Raw genomic sequence first — 26,565 nt, forward strand, 5'->3', positions numbered from 1 at the left:
AGAGCAAGGCCAGCAGCAAACAGTTGAATTCACAACTTAAAATTTTCTGCTCTTCAAAAGACACTGTTAAGAATTAGAAAGACAAGCCACTGACAGAAGAAATGTTTGCCAAACATATGGCCTGTAGATGCCAGGTGTCTGGCGGTACGCAGAGGGGAAGGGTGCTGGGGGGTCGGACATGGGGTCGGGCAGGACATGGAAGGGAAGGGTGCTGGGGGGCTAGACGCGGTGGGGTCGGGCAGTATGCGGAGAGCTAACAGACAAACACCAACACAGTGTTCACTGGGTAATGACATCTGGGACATTGTTGTTCTCAACGCAGAAGGCAAGCAAACTGTCCTCCTGAGGCAAAGATGAGAAGTCTGGAGAGTAGGTGGTGGCCAGGACTCCCCTGTCCGCCCTCTACTCGCTGCATGTGAGGAGGTGCGCGTGGGGCCGTGTGCACCCTGGGACACGGCGGCCTCGCGATGCTGACTTGGAGTGTCACTTTCTGTGACCAGCTAGTGACGCTTTCACAAGACAGAAGAGAAGGAAGTAGTCAGGGAGGAACGCCGAGCATGTATGTGTTAACGATCAGAGGTTTACGTTTTACGAAACATATTTTAATGGTGTTGTTAGGCTACTTTGTAGGACATGGAATTACCTGGGGTTGGGTAACTCGTGCTCTTTTGGAGTATGTGTTCTATGTTAGCAGTTCATTTTTGTGGTCAACAAATTGATAAAATATCCACAGAACACCCTAAATGTTGACTTGTGAGTTCTGTACCTAAAACTAAACATTCTATGCTTTGAAATCCAGTGCTGTCCTCATGTAGTAAACACTATAAAAAAGTAAAATGTGATTAAAATGATACGTTTTGGTTTTTCTTCTATACAGTACACATTTTGGAACTTCATACCCAAGAACTTATTTGAACAATTCAGAAGAATAGCCAACTTTTATTTTCTTATCATATTTCTGGTACAGGTAAGGCCAGCTGTCTTTTTTTTTTATCACCTCAAGTGTAAAGTCTAAATAAGCAACACTTTATGCTCAGGAGATTAACTATGGTTTGCTAACGAGAAGGAGCAGGGACCTGGAGCCCTTCATCTCTTTCCTTCATGGACAAGTGTGTTGGTTCAGAGAGGCATCTAAGCTGAAACAGACATGTGAACAGTCTGCCTTGGGGTTGGTTCTGGCCACCTTCCAGTCCTCGAGGGGAAATCAGGAGCCCCCTGATCTTTAGGGGAAACTGAGCAGGCACGCTAAGAGCGTTGTTGGATGGATCGATCCTCCTCCTAAATGCGCGTGGGGAGAGCGAGAAGAGAGAAAACCACAGTGGGGTCTGAGTGAGGGAGCAGGGATCTGATGTGTTTTAAGACTAGCAATCTCATTTTTCTCAATCATGCAAAATACAGCAGAAGGACTTTTAGAATGTCCCCAACATTAAGTTATTCAAATAATGTAATTGAAGTGTGGGACCAAAAGCAGAGCAGTGAATTAAAATAAAATGCACGCCACAGTCAGGCTTCCATCTTTTCCGCTGTTAGTGTGGTTTCCTTAAGCAGGTCCCTGAACTAGAGCAAACCACCCTCACTTCGCAGTAAATAGGGTGACTTACCCTCTACTCTGATTTATCTGTAGTGAGGGGATAAAGTGAGTTTAAAACAAGCGAAAGCAAATGTTTTTGTTGGTGTCGTAGGCCAGCCAGTCTGTCCTCAGTCACTAGGATGTGCTTTGAGGGTGACTTTATCCTTCTGCTTTAATTGCAGTTGATCATCGACACCCCCACGAGCCCCGTAACCAGTGGGCTTCCGCTGTTCTTCGTCATCACGGTCACGGCTATCAAACAGGTAAGACCGTCTGCGGACATCTTGTGATGTAATGTCGCCTTTTATCCAAAGCAAGATGATCGGTTTGCTTCAGCTAGTTCACAGGAAATTTAGCTAAGTTCTAGAAATTCATTTTGGTAATTGTCATGGATTGACACTTGAGCTAAAATAAGAGAGATTAGATAACGTAGCCCCTAGGGCGGCATCCTGTGAGTCTGAGGAGGAAGCCAAGGTTTTCATGTTCGGAACCAGCCAGAGATGGAATCGGTTTTCAGAAGAGTTTCTTAGCTTGTCCACACTCAGGACTGTCCGAACCGCAAGGGCCAGCTGTGCCCAGGGCCCGGGCTGTGGTTTCCTAAGCGAGCTTGTGGACTCCTGACTCATGGTGTGCCTCAGGCTCTTCTCCCCGGTCCCAGTCGCTGACAGGGATAAGGACGTGTCTCGGTCATGTCCGCTGTTCATCTGGCCGTCTCTGTGCTGTAGCCATCAGCTCTGTCTGGATCCAGAAAGTTCCCATCCCCTCGGAAGGAGGCCCTGTGCCCACGAGCAGTCCCTGGCATCTCCACCCCAGCCCCTGCCAGCCGCCGGTCTGCCTCTGTCAGGGCGCCGTCTTCCTCCGTGTGGGTGCGGAGTGGCTCTCTGCTTTTGGTGTGCACTTCCTTGGTGACTAACGATATTGAGCATCTTTTCCCGTGCTTATTTGCCGTCTGTGTGTATTTCTTCAGAAACATGTCATCAAATCCTTCATCCATCTTAAAATTGGGTTTTTTGTCTTTTGATTGATGAGTTGCAAGAACTTCATTATATGTTCCAGAAACAAGTCCCTTATCTGCTGCAGGCTGTTGAACCTAATGATGTTTGCATTTCAGGGTTGATAGGTCGACCTTTCATTTGGGAGATCTGGATAATTTGTAAAATGGCAGCCTCTAGTGACGTTATTGATGATCCAATTCTTGCTGACAAAGCCATGCTTTCCTGGTGTTTGTCTTTAGATAAAAATAAAGAATACGAAACATGTATTTTACTTGAGAACAGCCACTGGATGACAGTGGTATGTCAGTACCGCAAAGTGATTTTCTCTAGATTGAGAAAAAACGTAGAACAGAATCAGGTTACCTTCTAGTGTGTGTGTAAAGAGCACCTCTGGGCCACCTTCTGCCAGCCCCGCTCATCTTCAGTACGAGAATGTCTGTGCAAGTATTTTTTTTTTAATACAGAACGGTGAAGAGCATTTAAGGATGTGTCTTCATTTTAATTTGGGTTTTATATCTCACTCACCAGTAATCTGGAAATACAGACTTGAACAAAAATGATTTTACTTCATACCCATTAGATTGTCTTTTAAATGTAAAAGCCTGAAGAGCAACCAAAGATGATAATGTGGTCAAGCGCATGCACCTGCTGCTGATGGGAGCATGCTGGCGCCATCTTGGAAAACCATTTGGCAATAACTGATGGAGTGGAGGCCGTGAATGCAGTTAGTGTGTATTATATGCATCTCAGAATAGACCACAGAGATCCGACGATGTGTCCTGGGATGTTCATTGCAGGCCTTTTTGGGGAAGAAAAACTAGGGACAGATTGTTCTTCAGTGAGGCAATGGGCAGCACTTTTGTTGTGTGTGTGTGGGGTGGAGGAAGGTGCCGTGATTGAAATGAGTGAGCCCCTGGCTTCCCACCCCTCCACCTGCCCCCATTCCTCTCCTCCTCACCTTTCCCGACCTCAGGACACCTCCTACACTGGACAACTCAGATGCCCTCAGCCCTCCCCTCCTCAGCCCTGTTCCCTGGTGACCCCAGCCAACACATACAGGGGATCCGATTCCCTTCCTTGCAGCTCAGGAAGCCCCTTTGGGGAGCCTGGCATCTGCTAGTCCCAGATGTGCCTCGTCCCGCCTGGGCGCTAAACGCATCTGACCCCCTCTGTTCAAATCTCCAGCGACTTCAGTGAGTTGGGCAGTTGCCCCGAGCCCTCCCGGGCTGCCCACCCTGCCTGGCTTTCTGCATGCCCCACACTATCTTCAACCTTCCAGGCCGGCCTGGCCCTGGCCCCTGGCCCCACCCACGTGCGATCCTGCCCCCTCATGCCATTTACTGTGGTGTCACCACCTCCTTTCTGGGCAAGCGCTGAGCATCCCCTGGGGGTCGGCTCAGACCCTTCTCCTCTGAGCGCCCCCCCACACACATTTGCACGCATGTGCTGTGGGGCCTGTGACACACTCACTGGGTCAGGGAACCAGGTGAGGCTCACGCCTGGGCCTGCAGGAAGGGGAACGGGAGACCCCCACCCTGGTCCTCCTGCCTGAGTGAGGCCTCGGCCAGGGCGCTGGCAGTGAGCAGCTAGGCGTGGCCATCCCAGTGGTCGAGCACAGACAGTAGACACGTGTCCCACGGGAGAATGTCCAGAAGCCTGTGAAGGTGCCAGGGGCTGTGAAGAAGTGGGTACCCACGGTCGTGGCCCATCCAGCCAGGTCCAGCGCGGCCGGCTGGCTCAGGGCTGAGGGCCCTCAGTGGCCTTCGGCTCCACCACACGGGCGTGTCTTCTCTCCCCTTTAGGGCTATGAGGACTGGCTTCGCCATAAGGCAGACAACGCCATGAACCAGTGCCCTGTGCATTTCATCCAGCACGGCAAGCTGGTTCGGAAGCAGAGCCGAAAGCTGAGGGTAAGCAACACTGGCGCATTTCTTCAGCCAAAACCAGGAACAGTTAAAAGCCAAAAAGCAGCAATGCAACAGGGTTTTAATTTAGCCATACCTGTGCCTGGAATTGCTTCTTTACTGGATATAGTCCCGACTGCATCCCTAAACCCTTCTCACTAAAGCTAAGCACCTACCACTATTTCCTTAACTTTAATTTTCCTCATTTTAAGTTGTAATGAGCTTTCTTTTTTAGAGCAGTTTAATTCTGCAGACCCCATCAGGGTTGCCTGGACTTGAGGAGATTGTTCCAACCAGTCAGGACAGAGGAAGCTCTAGGACGCTTTTAGAAAACTTGTTCTAGAACGAAAACTCTGAGATTAGGAACGGAAAGCTCACTGAAGGTTGTGTTTTCATTCCCGGTTGCAGTGAGCTGTGTGTGTAACTGACGCATCGGTGTCTGCTTAAACGTTTGATTATGTCACTTACGTGGCTGGTTTTCACACCTGCACTAGCCATTGGGAAGCATCTGCGTGTGCCCCAGCCCGCGGTGTGGACGCGAAGGCTTGTCCCTGGGGAGTGTCAGCTGTGAGCCCAGGGATAGAACCCGGCTGGGCCCTCCTGCCTCCTCCTGATGCCCGGCTGCGTATCACCTCTGAAGCCCCTGATCCCCCCACCCTGTGCCCATCCCCCACCCTGTGCCCATGCCCCACCCCCACCCCGTGCCCATCCCCTCTCCCTACCCGCACTTCCCCTCCCTCTCCACCCCATCCCCCCTACCCCACCCAACCAAAACCCACCCGAAGGCCTGCTCACATGTCACCAGCACGTGGCCATATTTGTGAACCTATTCCAACACGTATCATACACACTATTCTATGTATTTTTAAGATTTTAAGCAACATTTTCTTTGTTTTTGTTTTTTTCAAGTTTTTTTTTAAAGTAATCTCTATGCCCAACACGGGACTTGAACTCACAACCCTGAGATCAAGGGTCTCATGCTCCACCAACTGAGCCAGCCAGGTGCTCCTGCATCTTCTTTATTTTGTAAGTTTTCCTGACCAGGTGTTTTAGGACTTCTCCCCTCACTTTACCTGGACTGGTGATGATTTCTTGGCCGTCACGGGGTCTGGAACGGAATGCTGGTGGGGCCCTGTGCACATATTAACAGACTAATTCAGACCCTAGGCCCTTCATGTACTTCCCCTTAATGACCGTATTTCCTTGGCAAAGCCTTCTGTACTTTTAATAAACAGACCTAAACAGCATCAACCAGGAGAAAATTGCATTTTTAATGCCTTGATCTCCTATGGGAAATGTCTGTTCTGTAGCTGGCCAGTTGGAGCCGAGAGGGCTCTGCACGGACAGCGTGAGACAGGGCCAGGCCAGCAGAGGTGCCCGAGGCCATTCAGGAAGAGTCTCCAGTGGTCCGTCACTAAGATCACGTTATCTCAAGACCGTCACGGCATAAATGGAATCACATAGGCTGCATTTGGGGACTGGTCCTCCACTCAGTCCATTCCTCTGAGTCCCATCCCCTCCTGTGCTTCAGGAACCCCTACCCCCCACGTCACAGCTGTTCACACCTGCCAGTTGAAGGGATTTTCTAGATCGACACCTTCCTGCAGGAATAATTCCCACTCAGACTCATTAACAAATACTTGAGCTTGTCTGGCTTGGGCTCAGTCAAGGATAATCGGGTTATGGGAGTTTGTCTATGTTTTCAGTGCAGAATATTCCATCATAATACGCTTTGATGCTCCGTGGGTCTAAAGTTGGTCCTTCGAGACCCTCACCTGGTCTTTCCATGGTTTGGGCAGAATCCCGGCACACAGTCCTTCCCTAGAGTGCCTCCCCATCCATACCTCTGCCTGCAGACACCGAGGCCCCTGCACCGCAGGGGCCGCCACACCGAGGCTGTCTGTCTGTCCTGCAGGTCGGGGACATCGTCATGGTCAAGGAGGACGAGACCTTCCCCTGTGACTTGATCTTCCTCTCCAGCAGCCGCGGGGATGGGACCTGCCACGTGACCACCGCCAGTTTAGATGGAGAGTCCAGTCACAAAGTACCGTGCCTTTCATTAGGGGCCCTGCACAGGGCACTGCACCAGCCACGCTGTGTGGCCAGCCGCTGCAGCACCGTGGTTGCAAACCCAGTGTTCCCAGGGGTTACGGAGAAACCGGGGGAGCTGGGCCGGCCACACGGCTCCTCACTTTGCTTCTCCCCACATCCCGCCGTTGCCTGGCCCCCCCTCAGGGTCCATAGCCCACTCTGGTTAACAGAAATGACTTCATGTTCTTAGCTGTGTCACTGAGTGGAGGGACCAGGATGCAGGGAGTAGATTGTGGGAATTTGGAAATTTTTCATTTTACTGGTCAAAATTAGTGTCTTCACTAGATGGGATTATGTGAAAAGCCACACGAGAGTCTAGATTTTTGAGGACTATCACTTTAATGAGTGTCCTTTTGTTCAAATATCTTAATAAGGATTTTCTGAACTTAGAATTAATTTCTTAGAATGGAATTCTGTACTGCCAGTTGGTGCTACAAAACTTTAACAATCGCAAAAGAATAGAATATATCACTATTTAAAGATTTCATTATTTTTAAAACAATGGGAGCCTCCAAGGAGTTTAAGAAATTGGTGAGCATGGCTCAGTGGACCCAACCATGTCTGAGGCATTGGTCAATGGCAATTAATGGTGGGATTTCAATGGTGGGAAAGAGATATTTTCTTTCTTTTATGGATAATTCATATCATTGTATAAACCCTGTGGGACTTTTGAGGCACCTTTCCTATGTAGGCGTCCATCCCAAGAGGGCTAACATTCTGGCACAATCGATGGTATTTGTGGGGGGTGGAAGCCCCTGGGAGAGCCAGGTGACTGTGGTGTCAGGTGTCTGAGTGTGGGGATTACGTTCCCGTGTCCCTGACACCCGGTGAGCCACGTGGACCTTGGCTGTTGGCACCGGGTGGCCCCTCGTGCCCATCCTGCAGGAGGGCTGCCCCAGCATGGCTAGCACCTTTCGTGCGGTTGTGCTCAGTGCCCTGTGTGCTCTCTGACTTCATATCTGCACATTTGACCAGGGCCTGGGCGCTGGAGTTACTGAGCTCTTCCTGTAAAAGACACTGGGGCTCCTGCACTCGTCACAGTCACGGCCCGTATGACCTTGGGCAGGCATTTTTAACCTTTGCAGTTTTCAGACAGACCTGTCAGGGGCTCTTGTAGGATGTACTTAGAAAAATTCCCGACGTCCCAGGTGCACAGTAGGGCCCCCAGCGAGTTCTAAAAGCCGCTGCTGCTGTGATTTATCTCCTGCCTGTTTTGACCTGTGGTGCCCTTTCCCGCCCAGCACCTGATTGCCGGGAAGATGAGCGGACATTCAGAGATGCGCTGTCTCCACAGGCTCTCACGCTCGGGCTCCCAGCCCACCTGTTCCCGTTGGTGATGCCGTCCGGGCCGGTGCATCTGCACTGCCTGAGTCATGTTAGAAATGCTGTTCTCGGGCCCCCCGGACACACTGCATCGGAAACTGGGGGCCGGCCGGGCAGTCGATGTCCCGCGAGCCCACCAGGGTCTGAGGCGCGCTTAGGTTTGCGGGGCTGTCGGTGGATGCCGAGTGCGTGGCCATGCGGGGAGAGCGCCAGGCCCGAGCAGTTTGCGATGCCAGGGACAGCCCCTGTGCACACAGTAGGCAGCATATGAGTAAGAGGAACATTGACTCCTAGATTTGTTTCCTGACGGGTAGCCATCACAGGGACAGATGGAGATGTCCCGTTTTGAAGAAGCTCTCTCACGGCTTGAGGGCAGTGGGCTAGTGTGCCAGTGGCGCCTTGTGCTTCTGTAACTTGTTAACAACCCCACACCCTAGTCTGCGTTTACTGGTACATGACTTCCGTGTTCATAGTTCTCTCTGACACGGCACGGAGGCTCCGGACTCGGGCTTAGTTACAGGCACAGCAGGCGCTGGTACAGGCACAACATCCCTTGTTGGGTTGTGAATTCATTGTTCTTGTCGATCCGCAGACCCACTATGCTGTTCAGGACACGAAGGGGTTTCATACGGAAGAAGATATAGACGGCTTACACGCCACGATTGAGTGTGAGCAGCCCCAGCCCGACCTGTACAAGTAAGTCCGGGCGGCATTCCCTGGCGTCACCGCTCCCCCCACCCCAGCTGCTATTCTGCTCTCCACCCCGCCCATCTGGAAAGCATGTACATCACTGCTTAAAAATTAAGACCAAGCCAGAAATAAAACAGTTCACTTAATATTCTTATAGTTCAGCAACATTAAAATCTGTAGCTATTTGTGCAAATATTTGGACTGGCTTAACGGAACTAAGTTTATTGAAGAAAAAGTGATTTTTCTGTAACTTGAGGAACTAGTTTTAAGGAAAATCCTTGGAGTCATGGGCTAATAAGGACAGAAAGTAAAAGAAGAAATGGGGAGGAAGCCGATGAGCTTTTGAGCAGGAACGCAGCCCTGGAGCGGAGCAGGCTCCCACCCTGGAAGCTGCAGACGGGTGCGGACGGCGGGTGGCCAGCCCGCCTCCCGCCCCAGCTGCGCGGCACTGATCTGACTTCTTGTTGCCAGGTTCGTCGGCCGCATCAACGTCTACAACGATCGGAACGACCCTGTGGTGAGGTGAGGACAGCGGCGCTGTTGTCATCCGTGCTATCAGATTACAAATTCTGTTTGTAATCTTTGTTGCTGCTCCGTTGGGTTTGGAAAGTAGAATTCTGCTTTAGCAAAGGTCCAGGTCCTGCTCCCGCTGTCTTCTCTGGTTTCTCTTGTGAGTATAGCTGTTGGTGCCAACAAGCTGATGGCACTCAGGGGAAGCAGTGTTAGGAACCCATCTGACAGTGAGCCACTGCCCCCTGAGAAATGCCCTTCAGCCTTTATGGATGAGGTTCTGCTGTGAAGCTGAGCCGTTTCTGACTTGAGGCCATTTGACTGGAGTGTATCATCTACTCGAGATCATCACTGGGGCACTGGTTCTAGATTCTCTCTAGATTTAAGGGGATGTGTCTCCTCTAGGGACCGTGTAGGTGGCAGGTGGCTGTGCTCACCTGCTTCATCATAGCAGTCTGGGATCCGTCACACCCACAGATTGTGACAAGGACCCGCACCCACAAGGTGGGCAGTGCCCCGGAACCAGCTGGTGCCAGACGCATGTGGTCCGCTCTCATCCAGCACTGGTTCTCTGCGTCCCCAGGCCTGTGGGTGTGTCGTCTGGACATAGTTTCCAGGTCTAGTGGGTCCTTGCTGTCGAGGTAATCGAGATGGACAGGGTAGGAAGTTGACTTGGAGTAGGATTTGGAGCTGACGTTTTCTGTAACCCCTGCCTCTCCTGTGTTGGAGAAATCATTTTTCTTTCCACTTAAGCCGTCTCCACATTGTCGATGTCCTGGTGTTACCTTGTGGGTCAAGGAAAACGGTTGCCTAGAAGTAGAAATAATCTCGGTAGGAGATAGATGGTAATAAATGTAAGACCCTGGGGCCCCTCTTGAAATTGTGTGTTTCGTGGAAATGGTTTGTGTGCTTCATGAGTCATGACCAAGCTCCATCAGCACGTTCACGGTGCTTCTGAGAGGTTGTGGAGGCACACTCGTGGTCTTCCCGAAACAGATGCTAGTCTACAGGATGTTCCTAGTTTCTGTGCAGAAACAACCTGCATTTCTGGGTCTCGTGAGAAGTACTGCTGGAAGATGAAGTAGATTTGGATTTACTCAGAGTGCCGCTGGGATGAATCAGAAGAAATAAACGCTGTTGGCTTTTCCTGCTTCACGTTCAGACAAAGTTTAATGCTGAGTAGCTTGGGAAGGTCATAACTAATATATTTCACATGTTGATACTAATTCTTGCTTTGCTCTCTAAGTACTCACTATTCAGCAGACTTTTAATATTTGGGTATTACAGGTGTTTATAAATTCGCGATGTGAACGGTGATGAATGATATATCCCAGTTCTTCATCCATTCAGAGTGGTACTTCTTTGTCCTCCTGTCCAAACTAGAAGCAAAGTACTTTTTAAAATTATTTTTTGACCTCCCAAAGACACTTTTAAAAGGGCCATTTGTTTTCATAAGCACGTTCAACGGGCATTGTAAGCATGCCACTTGCAAAGGCTGACAGTCCTTGTAAGAGGACCAGACAGGAGTGTGCAGCCCTGGAGCGTCTGTGGCAGTCAGGCCCTGCATGAGAGCCAAGACCACGGAGCTGCCCTGGGCAGACGCGGCGGGTCAGGTGTCCTCTGGGCAGCAGCCTCCTGCCCTCGTCCTCAGCCGGATTTGGCCCTGAGCTGCGACAGCTAACTAGACGGAGCACGCCTAAGTCCGTGGCGTTCAGTAGGCTCTGCGCTTACTGTGGTGATGCGACGTTTCGTGCACTGAAAAATCAAGAGCACATGTCCCTTCACCCTGCAAATGAAATCAGAATGCTGACAGCAACAACATTGCAGAGTCGCGTTCTGCTTCTTACTCTCTTCTAATGCCAGGAAGTGAGAAGCAGTGAGGAATCCACCAACAGGGGAGTCCCGAGAACATGAACCCCTAAAGGCAGAGGCGCGGCCTGTTGCTCACTGTTGAGTCTTGAGTGCTTAGGGCCCGCTTGCTCTTCGTGAGTGGTCTTTAACTTCCTTGGTTGTTGCTTCCCCGAAGTAGCAGGTGCAGAGGAGGCTCCAGATTTGGAGGCCACCTGCACGCAGAGGGTCCTTGTGGGTTTGACTGCCGTGTGGATGAATGCACACGGTGTTCCCATGTTTGAAAGTAAGACCGGATCTCACAAGACTCGTGGAGTCTCCCTGAGGATGTGGTGGGAACAGCTGAATCCTCTTGAGTCACAGACACCACCTTCTCAGAAATTTCGGGCCTTTCAGTTGGTCTGGGTGGGCTGGGAGCCCGCATTCCTGACAAGGCCCCGCCAGAGAGTGGGCACCGCGAAGAGCCACCTGCCAGGTCTTTCTGCACAGCAGGTCTTACCTCCCAGGTTGGAGGCCACAGTCTCACATGGAGCCAGGCTGACTTTCATAAACCAAATATAAGCTACTCCACGTTTAAATGATTTCCTCTTGAAACCAGGTCTGTTAGGCACAGGCCTCGGTTTCCCATCCTGGAGCGCCTTCTTCTGTCCGCCTCCTTGCCCTACTCTGCTGCTCCTATCTTTGCAGGCCCCTGGGGTCGGAGAACTTGCTTCTCAGAGGAGCCACGCTGAAGAACACCGAGAAGATCTTTGGTTAGTGTCTCAGTTAGTGAATTATTACTAACAGCTTCTAAAATTAAGGGTGCATTGAGCAGTTAAAGTCCGTAGTGCTGCTGTGAACGCATCTCGCCGTGCTCCGAGTTGGGCTCTGTGGCAGGGGTCATCAGCCTAAGAAAACCTGTCCTGGTGGATTGCCACCCCCCACGAGGCAGTGGTGTTTGAGGGTCCTTGCATATTGAGTGTCTGTAGTTTCTGACTCAAAAACATAAATTTATGTCCATGAGAGAACTCACACAACATAGTTCCGCAGGAGATTTCTTTTAAAGGCTGCATTTCTCTGGTGGTATCTCCCGTCTCTATGGGTTATTTTTGTCTTTTAATTGAGACAACTTAAAAATATGCATGTGTGCCCTGTTTCAGAAAACCCAATATAGTAAAATCAGATTAGATTTTCAAGAAAAAGAGATTAATCTCTGCAGGAAAAAAAAAAGTATTTCTTTAGTCTGGAGGGTCCTGTTGTGGGACTCTTTTTATGAACATCTAGTTTGTCTAATGAAATTTAAAATATGATTTGTTTTGTCCACAATTCAGTTTTACTGTTGCTGTGTGTGACCTCCTATGTGAAGGCGAGATCCGCCTGTGTTATTGTTCTGATGTTGACTTTCCTGCTTTACAGGTGTTGCTATTTACACGGGCATGGAAACCAAGATGGCATTAAATTATCAGTCGAAATCCCAGAAACGATCTGCTGTAGAAAAGTGAGTCTCAGGACCCCTTGGAAGTGCGTAAAGCTCCATGACCTAAAACCATCATGAGCCCCTATAGACATGAAAGCATTTTCCTTCTGGCTCGATTAGTAATTCCGTTGTGGTCTCTAGGGAGCTGGTCACACTGGGTGTTAGATAGACAGTCTTGTTCTGCGGGGACACAAGTGACCACACACCTTCGGCCCACGTCTGCAGGCTCCCTCGTGTGGATGGCCAAAGTCCTGGCAACTCCTCTCACCGATTCAGGAAAACGTCAAAATTGGGTCACTTTCAGCTTTGGGTTGTTTCCTGAGGAAAGCATGAACAGAGAAAACAGTGTTATTTTCATGCAATGGTAAAATCCTTACGATGACAAACCAAGTATAGAGTTGAACTTGTGAGAAAACGTGGCCCAGAATTTTGTCTTCTTTGCCTTTTGTTCATGTGTATCCCTGACTTGAAGTGGTTATAAATTACTTAATTCAGAGCTATGCAGGACTTGGAGATCTTTGGGAAGACTGTGAGGGTCACTTCTGCCTGCTCTCGGCAAGTTGGTCTCAGCGTGATCATGGGTCTCTCTGTCCATTGACGGCTGTACCAGATGTGAAAATGGAGATTTGGCTCTCAATACGCAAGAATGATTTGTTTCTAGATGTCTACACTGATGAATAGGTTTCAGAAATAGATACTGGAAAATGAAGCCTTTTTCACAAGATCCACTAAGACATTGGCCAGGGATTCAGTATTTTTCCGGTTCTGAGGGCCTCTCCCTCCCTCCTTCCCTGGTGGTAATCTCTAAATTTGGCCCTCCCTGGCTGACACTTCATGGCAGAAGACTTGACTTCTGGATGTCCTTAGTCATAGACTCCCAGACCACGTGGTCAGCAGCGTGGCCGCGTGCACCACTCTCCGGTTTTCAAAACCTTCCCTGTGGCCCCTAGAAGCACACGCCTGTGGTCACGGGAGGAACTCAGATACATGCGAACTTCTGTTCTCATTCTTGCTGTGCCAGCAGATGGTGGGGGGCTCCTTTAAAACATGTTGCTCTGCGTCTTCGCGGTACGTTTGTCTTGGCGAGTGAGAAAGGTTCTTTAGCAAGCAATCACTAAGTATTGTTGCTGTCTTGTGTTTTAGATCCATGAACGTGTTCCTCATTGTGTACCTCTGCATTCTGATCAGTAAAGCGCTGATAAACACCATCCTCAAGTACGTGTGGCAGAGTGAACCGTTCCGAGACGAGCCGTGGTATAATCAGAAAACCGAGTCAGAAAGACAGAGGAACCTGGTACGGAACATGCCCCCCTTTGCAGTGATCAGAAACACCCTGTCGGCCATTGTTACGAAAACGTGGCAGGAGAATGTGAGGTTTTGACTGACGACATCTTTGTAATAGAGATTCGGAAGGTATAACCATTGCCCCCTTACCCTGGTTGCTGCTGTCTTATTTGGGTATTTGAGTGTACGGTCTGGAAAGGGATTGGCTCCCACAGTAAGTTCAGGAGGGGTGCAGCATGAACGCCTCTAGAACCCGGCACAGCGTCCTGTCTTGAGAGAGTGCCTGTATTTGTAAATAGCACCCGTGCGATCCGAGCAGAGCTCTGAGATGCTGGCGAGGGGGTGCAGGAAGTCACGCGGCGCTCTCTCAGTTCCTCAGGGCGTTCACGGACTTCCTGGCCTTCATGGTCCTTTTCAACTACATCATTCCCGTGTCCATGTACGTCACGGTGGAGATGCAGAAGTTCCTGGGCTCGTATTTCATCACCTGGGATGAAGAAATGTTTGACGAGGACACAGGGGAGGGGCCCCTGGTCAACACCTCGGATTTAAATGAAGAATTAGGGCAGGTCAGTACGTGCGGCGCCCTCTTCCCGGCTTTGCGGCTGAGCGCGTCCCTCTGTGTCCCCTTCCCAGGCGCGTGGATTCTGAGTGATCCCTGTCACGGGGGCACATTATCCGGGTGGTCCAGTGAAAAGTTTTCTACTTCGATTCACCCCTAGAGATGCATATCCCACAACTCATGAAACACAACAGCACGTTGGCTTTTTAAACTTTATTTATATGACAGTTGATAGTGCTTTTCTATACACAGTTTATGCAGCATCAGCTGCGTTAGCTGGTTGCTACAAGCTCACCCATGGCCTTGTGTAAGTGGTGCTCATTCTGGGTTTTAACGCTGTAAGTTGGGTGAGTCTCTACCTTACAAGCATTGCACTCAGCTCTTACGCCAGATGTCCTTCTCTGAACTCAGAGTGAGCAGTTTTCCTTGATTTAAAAATGAGCAAAGTGAGACCTCAGCGTTCCAGTGGCTTGGTGTATCGCAGACCTCAGACACCTCATTGCAGCCCTGCTGTTTGCTGACATTGGTGGCTGAGCTCTGTGCACCTGAGTGTCTTAATCTGTAAAATGGGCGTGGTTCCGTATACCTGCCCTGCCACAGTCCTGTGCTGAATGGGGCCTCAGAGCTGTGGTGTGCACTAGGCTGCCTGGATGAGGGGCAGAGCCTATGCGCGCCTGTGCACTAGACCCAGACCTCAGCTGCTGCTTCCCTGGGACGCCAGCTCTGGAAAGGCCCGCCACTCTGGCCCTGACCCTTTCCTAAAGAGCGTTTGGTAAACGGTAGTTCACTCATTTAAAAAAAAAAAAAAAGTAAGAAATTTGGGGGAGTAGTTTTGCAAACAGGGCCATTTTAAAGATTTTATTTATTTGAGAGAGAGAACGTGCACACAACAGGGAGTGGAGGGGCAGAGGGAGAGAACCTCCAGCAGATGCCTCACTGAGCATGGAGCCTGACGTGGGGTTCAGCCTCACGACCTTGAGATCATGACCTCAGGTGAAATCAAGAATGGGATGCTTAACTGACCGCGCCACCCAGGCGCCCCACAAACAGGGCCGTTTTAGCCTGGCCGCTGAAATCTGCCCCAGAGGGCAGTCTGTAAATAGACGCTCAGACGTAGCTGGGGACCCCCTGCCTTCACCCCCTTGCGTCACAGGTACTTGTTACCAAGAGAGAACTTGCTTACTGATGAGCGTGGGTTTCAGGGCGTCCCTCCAGCGCATGCCGCTCTGCAGGCTGTGGTCTGTTCCCAGACGGCCGCACGGAAACCCTGACTCGGTCACCGGCGCTAGAATAGCTTTACGTCTGCGTAGTTCACATCCTTGGCAACAATACACAGTTCATGCTGTGTCTTTCTGAGAAATTCTTAGAGGAAAGCATCTTTCTGTAACAAGAAAAGTGTGGAGCGGTGGTTAGTACAGTGAATTTGACTCAAATTATCTTGTAACACTGGCATTCTGGAGGTTTGTGGAAAGTTGTTTCAGAAGACGGGGCCTCCAGGGCGCCTGGGTGGCTCAGTCGGTGAAGCGTCTGCCTTCGGCTCAGGTCATGATCTCGGGGTCCTGGGATCGAGCCCCATGTCAGGCTCCTTGCTCAGTGGGGAGTCTGCTTCTCCCTCTGCCTCTGACCCTCCCCCTACTTCTGCACTCGTGTTCTCTCTCTCTCAAATAAATAAAATCTTTAAAAAAAAAAAAAAAGATGGGGCCTCCCGGGATGTTCGTTATTATTGTTGATCCACACTCTGAAAAAAGTCAGGTGGCGGTTACTTCAAAAACCATAGCCACCGTGCCAGGGACCTGTCACACGCAGGCTCCCTTCTTGCTCCTAATTGTCCAGAGCACAGGGAGAGGTTCAGTGGTGTTTTGGGCAAGCGTTTGGATGGCAGGTCGTTTGCTGTGTCCTCCCAGCTTACTTGTAAAACCAGGCGCCCAGGGAAAAGGCATTTTCTGCAGAGGGATTAAGACAAAAGAGAACATTTTGCTGAGACTAAGTGAAGAAGGCAGACCGTGAAACACTTGGCCGGTGTGTCTCCTCTGCTTCCTGCGCTCCTGCACTTTGGCCCTTACACTTTGCCTCCTGTGCGTGTGCCGGGGGCAGCGAGCAGGTCTCAGCCGGTGGGGACACCCTCCCACTGTTCTGTCATCCAGAATTCCGCTGTTACTCCTGATGCACACAGAACCAGAATCGGGCCCAGTGCAGAGCTTAACACTGGGTATGGTTTTCGGCCTGAAATCTGTTTTGCCCTTTTGCTGGAGTTCTGATTCTTGTGTCCTAAACGGTACTGTGAACTTTGACCTCCCAGACCTTACAGAGGAAGTTCAGGTTTATCCTCCCTGTATCCTTGATTTTCTCATTAGAGAGGATTCAGGACTCCCCCCGCCCCGAGTCTCTCTTTCCGAGAAGCGGCAGACCAGCTCCATGCAGTGCTTCCATCCGCAGACTGAGAGACAACAGGAAAACCATCGTTTCCTGGGGAGAGCGAAGCCCTCGCCTACACCTCCTGCACGGCTGGATCGGGACCGCTCAGCCCTGGCAGACGCTGGAGGAGGCTGGGGAGCTGGCCTGCGTGCGGTTCCGCCTGCCCCAGCAGTGTGGGGGGGGGCCGCCCGGAGAGGCCCCTTCCCGTGGGGAATGTTGATGTTAGGAAGCGAGGCTGCGCTGGGGTCTGATTTGGCGAGTGGCTCCTTCTCTGAGAGGAGGTCATGCAGCCCTGGCCAGCCCCACGCAGCGGCACCATGTGTCCGCAGGTCGAGTACATCTTCACGGACAAAACTGGCACGCTCACGGAGAACAACATGGAGTTCAAGGAGTGCTGCATCGAGGGCCACGTGTACGTGCCACACGCCGTGTGCAACGGGCAGGTGCTCCCCGGTACCTCTGGCATCGACATGATCGACTCCTCCCCGGGCGCCGGCGCCAGGGTAGGTGGCCACGCCCCCCGTACACACACATGCATACACAGACACATGCCCCATGTGTTCACATGCACACGCATGTACACACAGGCACACATGCACACATGCCCAAGTCCTGTGGCTCCGGACCTCAGCATCTCCGGGAGGTGCTGTGACCCCTCACCATGGTCACATGGTCAGTGAGAAGATCATTCCCAAAACCTTGGTGACCGCAGAGCCCTGTGCAAGGTCCCCTGGGGACGCAGGGCAGCTCACCTTAGCAGGCGATGCAGTGATATCTCCTAGAGACCAAGGGCACCGTATCCCCTGCCACGTCTGCCTCAGACGGTTTCCACATGGAAACTGCTCTTTCGGGGCAGTCTCAGAGGAAGGACCTGTGGTCTGTGGCCCATCTGGGCCTCGGCCACACCCCAGCACCCCTGGGAAGGCGGTCAGGGCTCCCCCAGGGCATCCAGGCTCCCGGATGCCGAGTTCACCTCCTCTGACCTTGAACCGGTGCCCTCCCCTCCCCTACTGAGAAGTGCTAGAGAATGAAGAGAAGCCACGCTTCCACTCCCCCTAATTAGGAGACTAATTCATGGCTCCTGAGCCCCACAAGTGGCACGTGCTGTTTTATTGTTCCCTGTCTTCTGCGTGTTTTCTGTGTACTTGAAGATGATATGGCATAGATTTGGGGGGGATTTGTGCCATGCTTGTACAGGAGCGAGAAGAGCTGTTTTTCCGGGCCCTGTGTCTGTGCCACACCATCCAGGTGAAGGATGACGATGACGTGGACGGCCCGAGGAAGTCACCAGACTCGGGGAAATCCTGTGTGTACATCTCGTCTTCTCCCGACGAGGTGGCCCTCGTCGAGGGTGTCCAGAGGTAGGTCTCTGGGCAGGTCTGGCTCGCGGGGGCCGTGCCGACGCGGTCGTCCCTGACTGTGGGCCGGTCCTGGAGCGTCCGGGGGTGGCCCCTGTGCCCGGGACCCTTGCTGCGGGGTGGGCGGGCAGGTGGAGCCTTCGTGCCCCGTGTCCTCCACCTCCTGCTGGCGGGCGAGGGTCCCTCCCGCTCACAGCCTGCCACCGGCGTGAGAAGCAGCCGTTAACACTGCCGGAATCTGTCACTGTCTTTTCAGCTTCGTTATTTTCCATAATCCCGTCTTCTGTATCACCTGTTCCTTCTTTTGCTTCTTCACCCTCGCTGTGATTACAGCCAGTCGCTTCTGCTTCTCAATTACAGCATTTTTTATTTCGGTCTGACTGGTTTTTAGGTCTTTTATCTCTGCAGACAGGGTTTCTCTGTGTCCTCTATGCTTTTTCCAAGCCCAGCATTCTTAGGACTGTTGTTCTAAATTCTTGTTCAGGCGCGTTGCTTATGTCTGTTCGGAGTAAACCCCTGGCTATGGATTTTCTTTATCACAGTCTTAAATGGGTGGTTCTCCTCACTTCTGTTAAAGATGCAGACAGTCTTAGATGCACTTTACGGCAAGTTGTCTTTGTCCGTCCTAACGAGCGCTCAGAAGTTAGGACGGGCTGTGCCTGCCAGCCGTGGTAGACTCACCTCCAGGAAGCCTGTCGGCTCGAGCTGGGGCGAGTGGACACCCTCACCCTACAGTCCCATGGCCCCCTTGCATCATTGTGGCCACAGCGGTGTGGGGCTGACACATCCACCTCCCCATCTCTGAGCTCCTGGCGTCCAGGAGCCATGCCCTTGTCTCTGCACCACAGCACCGGGTGTGCTGGTGGAGGAGCGGGGGTTACGTGGTCCACGCTCTGCAGACGTTTGTTGACTGGCTGCTGGCTCTGGATCATGGTTCCCTTATCAGTACAGTGAGAGGGTTGTCCTGGAGACTGACAGTCTCCCCGGGTCCTTGTAATTGTGGCATGGCGACCCTGGCTAAGAGCCCCGCTGCTCAGTAAGCAAGAAGGGGTCCCTACAGGGGCCAGTCCACACACCCGCCCTTGTCCTTCTGGAACCCGCTGACGCTTACCAGTCCGAAGGCGGGATAGGTCAGAAATTCTGTTCACTCTGGGAGAGTTTCTTGAGACGGTGAATAAACCACTATTTTAATTTCCTTAGTGTGTAATTCAGTTCGCAACCTCTGTTTCACCACAGTTATTTTTCTTGACAAGAAAGCTTTCCCCAGACTTAAATAATGTCTGAAGGAGGAGTGTCAGAACTAGAAATTGAGCTCTGACTTGCCCTCCTCTTTGCAGACTTGGCTTCACGTACCTGCGGCTGAAGGACAACTACATGGAGATCTTAAATAGGGAGAACGATGTGGAAAGGTGAGCGCACTGCGCGTTTATGCCACAGGTGGGAAGACTCATGCTCACTGTGGGCTTCGTGGGGAAACCCCAGTTCCCTGTGCCACTCGCACACCTTCCTCCCCTTCCTCTGTGACGGCCCCGGAGCGTCGCCCGCAGGCTGGGCGGTCAGAGTGGCGGCTGGCCAGGTGGTGTGGCGCCACCGGGAGCGCTCGCTCGGAGCCGTCCCAGATGAGGCTCTAGGCGTCCCTGCAGCGTCTGGGCTGTATGACGCTGAGTGGCCCCACGACACCACACTCCCCTGTCTCCAGACGCCCTGCAGTCAGTCTGAGCCACTCTGATGCTCATGGCTCCCGTTCTGTCTCCAGGAACCACATGTGTTCGGTGTCATGACCGTGTCTGTCAGAGACGGCTGGTCCCAGAGACGGAGGGCGTATCTTGAGTCTTGGCTCGGAGCTCCGTCTTTCCTTTCTAAATAAACTTGTGATAACGGGTACAGGCAAAGACAGGTGGCAGAGAACATAAGGCTTCGTGTTTGTGGCCGCAAAAACCCTTGGATTTTAACGTTTCCTTAAGAAACGTGAGCTCCTGCGTAAGCAGGAGCGGTGAGCCCCGACTGGAACTGGCTGCTGGTCCTAGGTCGGCGCAATGGCACTGTCCCTGGGGCGCTGGCAGCTCGGGGAGCTGAGCGACCACGTGCGGAGGGCAGACCCCCGCCTGCTGTCGGGCTCCCGGCTCCACCCAAGGCGACGGGCTCCCGTGGAGGGGAGGACGCCCTCGGGGTGCTGCCCAGCGGGGCACGGGCCCCCCTCCAGCTTGCAAGCCGGCCGGCACCGTGAGGCTCACCGCCCCCAGAGCCGCAGCTGGGGTCTCTGGACCCCGAGGAGTTCCCAGAGGCATGTGTCCGGGGTGGCTGAGCTACTGTCAGTATTTCAACTGCCAGCAGAGATCACGGTCTTCTGATAACGACCATACAAGCCGACTGCGTATCGGTTTTCTTCACTTAAATGATTTTTATTTTTTTTTTTAAGATTTTTATTTATTTATTTGTCAGAGAGAGAGAGAGAGAGAGCACAAGCAGGGGCAGCAGTAGAGGGAGAGGGAGAAGCAGGCTCCTCACTGAGCAGGGAGCCCGATGCGGGGCTCGATCCCAGGACCCTGGGATCACGACCTGAGCCGAAGGCAGACGCTTAACGACTGAGCCACCCAGGCATCCCTTAAATGATTTTTATGAACTTCAAGGACACTGGTGTATTGCCAGGTTTGCCAGCTCTGATAGGCCTGTGAGTCCGTGTTCAGAACTCAGGGACGTGAACGTGCCGTTGGTGTGGTGGACAGATTCCCAGGGCACCTTGGGCCGGGGGGTGAGCCCGCGGGAACCTGGCCTCAGCCTCCCCCTCCTCCCAGCCGCCAGGAGCACACTCACCCGTGCCGTGCATCCCGACGGGGCGGGTGTGAGGACAGGGCACAGGACACCCCAGACGCTCTGCCCCGGGAAGCGCTGTCCTTCCCCAGTTCCAGGACTTCAAGAGCCAGATAGGTAATAAAAGCAATTTTTGATCTCTTTTTCAGGTTTGAATTGCTGGAAATTTTGAGTTTTGACTCAGTAAGAAGGAGAATGAGTGTGATTGTAAAATCTGCTACAGGTAGGAATATCTTTTTCCTTTGATTCTTTGAATTATACGTTGTGGTTTCATTCTCATGCTTGCATTCTATAGGAGCTTTAGGATCTAACTATTCGTTCTCTGTAGAAAAAAAAATGAGATGAGCCCACCGCAGGTCACAGGGCTCCTCAGCATCGTACCTGGCACAGGTGTGGGTCACAGGGCTCCTCAGCATCGTACCTGGCGCAGGTGTGGGTCACAGGGCTCCTCAGCATCGTACCTGGCGCAGGTGTGGGTCACAGGGCTCCTCAGCATCGTACCTGCTGCAGGTACAGCCCCTGTGGATCCCGCTTGACTGGCAGGTCCTGCAGGGTCTCCCCTCCCTCCCTGCAGCCACCACACACAGCAGCCTAACGTCACCCACCTGCAACCTTCCAGTCTCCTGCCACCACGTCCATCCTAAAGATCCTGCTGGTGCCCTGAGGCACCTGTTGTGTCAGGCAGACTCTTCTCCGGTGTCTAACACTGATTCCCTGAGCTGCCTTCCCAGCTTTCCACCCCAGGACAACCCCAAATGTGCATGTTTCTACCCGGAGCCCTCTCCTTGGTGGGATTTTTCCACCTGGAGTCCCTCTGCCTGGAGGGATGTTTCCACCCGGAGGCCTCTACCTGGAAGGACTTTTCCATCTGGAAGGACTTTTCCACCTGGAGGCCTCTACCTGTTGGGCGTTTCCATCTGGAGGCCCTTTTCCTGTTGGGATGGTTCCACCTGGAGGCCTCTACCTGGAAGGACTTTTCCACCCAGAGACCCTCTACCTGGTGGGACTTTTCCACCTGGAGGCCCTCTGCCTGGTGGGACATTTCCACCTGGAGGCCTCTACCTGGAAGGACTTTTCCACCTGGAAGGACTTTTCCACCTGGAGGCCTCTACCTGTTGGGTGTTTCCACCTGGAGGCCTCTACCTATTGGGACAGTTCCACCTGGAGGGCCTCTTGCTGGTTTGCACTTTTCCGAGGGTAGCTCAGCAGCCACATTGTAGGGAGCCTTCCTGGCTGCGTCAGTCAGGTGAGCTGTTTATCTGTCTTGTCACCTGGCCAGACTGTAAGCATCCTGAATACAGAAGCTAGACTTTTCTCACTGTGCAGGCACCCCTGTGCTGCTACTGAGCACTGAATCAATACTGCTCAGTTCAATTTACTTAATGCAGTTGCAATTTCAAAAATGACCTCTCAGCAAAAGATGTGGGATCTTACTCCTTTTTGTTTCTTAAAACTAGGCAATACCAGGCTGTGTTTATGTCTTTGGAAGGTTGCCTGGTAAGCAGCCAAATACAGCCACCATCCTGAAACCAAACAGACTGAGCCTGACGTAGTGACTGAAGGCACACTGGGGATTTTGTGTCAGCCAGTGTCCTTTGTCACAACAGGGAGCAAAGGCGGTCAATGTCCTTAAGCAGGAGCCTTGTGATGGGGTTCTGGGGGGACCGGCAACAGCTTGTCTTCGTCCTCAGGCCGCAGAGGGCAATGTGAGGTTGGACGCATCTTTCGGCAGAACCCTGTGAGTCACTTTCCGGGGTGCTGGACGACGAGCCTGGGGAAGGCACATGGCCGCTCTGGGCACTGTCCCTGCATGATTCCCACACCCCTGAGCCTGTCGTCAGCATGGCGGACTGGTGTGGCCCAGCCAGTGAGGCACTGAGTGTCTCGGGACATAACATAGTGTAAATGCTGCCTGTAACACTGGAGACGTTCTGCCACTTGGGTCAGCAGGTCATGGGAAACAGTCATCCAGAATGTTGAAGAACACACCCAGCTGTGCTTGGGCGTGCCGGGGCAGGCGGCTCCACCGTGCGGTTGGCGTGCCCTCCCCAGGTTGAAGCCACTCAGTGCCCCGGAAGAAGGGCATAGAATTGGAACTTGACCTCACTGGCCCTTCGCCATGTGGCATTCCCTGTGGGGATGGATGCGCCATCTTGCAGCTGAGTGACGTCTGGGAGACAGTTCACGAGCCGGAGGCGTGACCTCACCGCAGGAAGCGTGGCCACCGTTACTCACCAAGTCCTGCCCCCTCTGTGCTTCCTGCGGGGCTGGGCACCCGCAGGGCGAAACCCTGGGAAGCAACCGCCGTCTTCCCGCAGAAGGGCATCGCGGGGCTGGAGAAGGAGCGTGGTCACGTTAGGAATCATGTCCATGGCAGTCAGGCCAGTCCAGGGCCCCTTCCATGGGAAGGCGTCTGCCCGTTCCCAGGGGTTCCCCTGCGGCACTGCAGGCTTACCGGGACAGACCGCGTGCCATCTGAACCAGCCACGGCACCAATTAATTTCAAGAGAAGTTTGAATAATTAATTAAACAGTTTGTTCTTCAAGTAGTAACACATCCCTCGAGATGAGGCTAATTGCTCTGGTTTTCCAACCTGGTGGGTACAGGAGACCACAAGCCCCTGTGGCCACAGCTCACTTACTGGCCTCTTGTTTACACAACTGGAAGAGCAACCTCCAAAGATTCACAGAGCAGCTCTTGTTTTTTGCAGAGTGAAGTTTGATTCACGCTCCGGATATTTTTATGTCAGAGGCTGTCTGTAACCAAGTCCCAGGGCCAAACATGTCCCACCTGGAGTCTGTGTGTGAGGGAGTGACAAGTTGAGACAGTGACACAAGCCATTACCGTAAATCCTCATGATTTTTCATGAAGTCGTCTCGACTGCCCTTCTGGCTGTAAAACCACGTCTGAAGAAGTGGGGTCTGGAGTCAGGAATGGGCTCTGCCCCCAGGCTGGTTGTGGGGCCAGCCCAGCCCCCAGTCTTCATGGCTCATGACCAGAATCCGGGCCACAAATCTGCACAGTTGGCGGGCATGTGGGCATCGGGCTCCCTGCCTTGCAGTGCCCCAGCCCAGCTGCATGTGCTGGCGGCCCGGACATCACTAGACGCCATCCTTTCTGGCCGTAGGTTGACCTGAGCCTTGGGTTTAGTCTCAGGACATTTGTGAGCATCATTTGTGCTGTTTCGGATGTCGTGCTGTGTGCCACAGGAGTGAGTCCCTTTCCGGGATCAGTGGGGCTCCAGACGCCGCCGCGGAGTTCAGGCGCCCTTGTCCGGGTTCCCACGCGTCCAGGAGCCGCGCACACACAAAGCCGGCCTGGTGAAGTGCCGCATGGCTTTCCGGGCCCGGAGGTTAGTGGCGGGAAGAGGAGCCTCCAAGAGCAGGGGCCTGTTGACCAGAGCTGGTGTCTTCTGTCATGTTCTCGCCTCTTGGTCTTGGCTGAAGTTTCCCTGCTTACCTGGAAGAGAAAATTGGTTTATCTCAGGGGGAAGCGTGTGTCTGCCGCACAAGCTCGTGCGAAGCCGTCAGGACGTGACTTGAGGTGTCGGGAACATTTCACAGCACGCGTTCCTTGGGTCTTGTTAGTGTGAAGGATGGACACCCTGCTGCAGCATCTCCACGTGGGGCCGTGCATGGGCCAGCCACGCTGCCGTGTGCTTATCTCGCCCAGGGGCCAGACAGCCTTGGTTACACTGGTCTTCTTCCTGGTCCTCAACTTCCCGTGAGCTTTGAGGCCGTGGGAAGGACGATTTAACTTTCTCCTGACTGCACGTGGTAACAGGTCTCGGGAAATCCCTACGATGGTCTCAACGCCGGTGTTCTGTTTTTGTTTCTTCATAAAAGCACAATGTGAAGAATAACCTAGTTTTTCCTCTAGTATGATTAAACATCTTTGTTTCCCTCACTTTATAGGAGAAATTTATCTGTTCTGCAAAGGAGCAGATTCTTCAATATTTCCCCGAGTCATAGAAGGCAAAGTCGACCAGATCCGGGCCAGAGTGGAGCGCAATGCAGTGGTAAGATGGGGTGGGGGGGGGCGGTTCGAGAGTCCCACGCTGGGAGGGCGGCCTGGCCACAGCGCCCTGTGCTGTCCCTGAGGGACACACTCTGAAGGCCGCACGCGCCCCACGTGGAGAGGAACCCGGTGGATGTCACGCGGGCGGTGCCGCTGACACAGCCCCTGACTCCAGACTGTGGCGAGCTTTCATTGTGGGGTGGGGGGTGCTGGTGGTTATGGGGCCATAATTATAAGCACATCTGTGGTGATTATGTCAGGGTCCTGAGGGATTTCTGGTGATGTGTTTCATCATCGAGAAGCCACTTTCCGTGGTGACTTCCCCTGCGTGGTTCTCCCCACGTCTTGTGCTGAGGGCGTCACCCGCCTGCGCCACACCTCCAGCAGTGCCGTGCGGCCAGCCCGCTCGCCTGGGAGCCAGCCCCCTCTCAGCAGGTGCACCGCCGGTGCAGGGGGGCGCATGCCTCTCTAACCCCCGTCCACCCTATGCTCCACACTAGATCCTAAGCCAGGGACAGTGGCCCCTCACAGCCACGTCCCCGCTGCTGCAAACTGCAGAATTTCACGTGTAACAGTCGTTATAAACCAAGGGGAGTTTGGCCAAGGTAGTCTTGGAACGCGGGTTGGGAATCTTCAGCCACGCTTTCACTTACGGAATGAACGGCCTAAATAAGCCCGCAGCGCACACAGGAGCGTCAGTGCGAACCATAACCCGACTCACGGCAGGCGGACTGAGTGCTGTGCCCCCTGCGGCAGCTACTCCGCGCTCACACCTGGTGGGGTGTGCAGGAACGAGGGGAGGGAGCGGGGGTGTGTGTGGGGGTGGGACGGGATGTGCAGGGGTGTGTGTGTGTGTGTGTGTGCGCGGGGGTGGGACAGGGTGGGCGGGGGGGGTGTGTGTGTGCAGGGGTGGGGCGGGGTGTGCGGGGGTGGGGCAGGCCCTGGCTTCCATCCATGTGTGGGTGCTTGTTGACACCTGCTGGCCAAGGGAGGCACTGCCCTGATGCCCCAAGTCAGCAGGGACTCCGAAGGAGGCACAGATGATTGAGCCCTGGTGTGTGGGAGAGTCACGGTCACTCAGCCTGCTGCCCACAGAGGCGAGGGTCCCGTTGACAGGACCCTCGGAGGGCTTCTGTGAAGCGCCCAAGGGTACACGCGCACGTGCCACCGTCTCTGGGTGCTGAGTGTTGATACAGGTGCACCAGGTCCTCCCCAAGGGGGCAGCCCCACCTGCGAGTCACTCCAGCACTGGGTCTGAAACGACAGGCGGCCTTGTTCCCGCGACAGATGGCTGGGATGCCGACTGCGCTGGTCACCACACCCGTCACACAGGCCACAGGCCTATCTACCATCCGCGCAGACCCTGGCCACTGCCCGGTCACTGCCTGGACCCCCAGGCCTGTGCCCAGGATGCTGAGAGGATGCTCCCCACCACTCTGGGGTCTCCATCGCCCCCCTTCTCTCGGGACGGGGACCCACACCAGACGTGTGTTCCCTGAGAACAGCTGCTGTGTGCGTCCCAGAGATGGCGTTTCCTCATGGGGAATGATGCTGGCACCGGCCCTCACCTGCACACGGGGGGCAGGCGGCATGGCTTCTCAATCCTTGAGGCCCTTTACGGCCATAACCGTTTTAAACTCTCTCCTCCCTGCTTTTTAATAACCTTGCCTTTGGCGCTAAAGTTTGCACCAGGCGTTCGGTCCCCCGCGTCTCGTGTCCTTCAGAGCGGCT

The 26,565-nt window shown here is 53.2% G+C and overlaps 1 protein-coding gene across 7 annotated transcripts in view; it reads left to right on the plus strand.

The window, feature by feature from the left end:
• Window positions 1–26,565, plus strand: part of ATP11A (ATPase phospholipid transporting 11A) — a 115,871-nt gene that overhangs the window by 58,339 nt on the left and 30,967 nt on the right. For 6 of the 7 annotated variants that reach the window (XM_028087319.2, XM_028087320.2, XM_028087322.2 and 3 more), the window contains exons 3-17: window positions 878–967; window positions 1,753–1,833; window positions 4,368–4,475; window positions 6,385–6,513; window positions 8,476–8,579; window positions 9,045–9,095; window positions 11,619–11,683; window positions 12,327–12,408; window positions 13,531–13,681; window positions 14,043–14,240; window positions 16,978–17,151; window positions 17,846–18,009; window positions 19,344–19,415; window positions 20,967–21,040; window positions 24,732–24,835. In XM_028087319.2, the coding sequence (XP_027943120.1) occupies window positions 878–967; window positions 1,753–1,833; window positions 4,368–4,475; window positions 6,385–6,513; window positions 8,476–8,579; window positions 9,045–9,095; window positions 11,619–11,683; window positions 12,327–12,408; window positions 13,531–13,681; window positions 14,043–14,240; window positions 16,978–17,151; window positions 17,846–18,009; window positions 19,344–19,415; window positions 20,967–21,040; window positions 24,732–24,835 (1,647 nt within the window). The remainder of the gene's footprint in view (window positions 1–877; window positions 968–1,752; window positions 1,834–4,367; window positions 4,476–6,384; window positions 6,514–8,475; window positions 8,580–9,044; window positions 9,096–11,618; window positions 11,684–12,326; window positions 12,409–13,530; window positions 13,682–14,042; window positions 14,241–16,977; window positions 17,152–17,845; window positions 18,010–19,343; window positions 19,416–20,966; window positions 21,041–24,731; window positions 24,836–26,565) is intronic. The other variant, XM_088021902.1, reaches the window with a different exon arrangement.

This window comes from Eumetopias jubatus, unplaced genomic scaffold, assembly GCF_037043125.1.
Source record: "Eumetopias jubatus isolate StellerSeaLion01/CBP00866 unplaced genomic scaffold, mEumJub1_p1.0 scaffold_3, whole genome shotgun sequence".
In the NCBI taxonomy this organism is placed as follows: domain Eukaryota; kingdom Metazoa; phylum Chordata; class Mammalia; order Carnivora; family Otariidae; genus Eumetopias; species Eumetopias jubatus.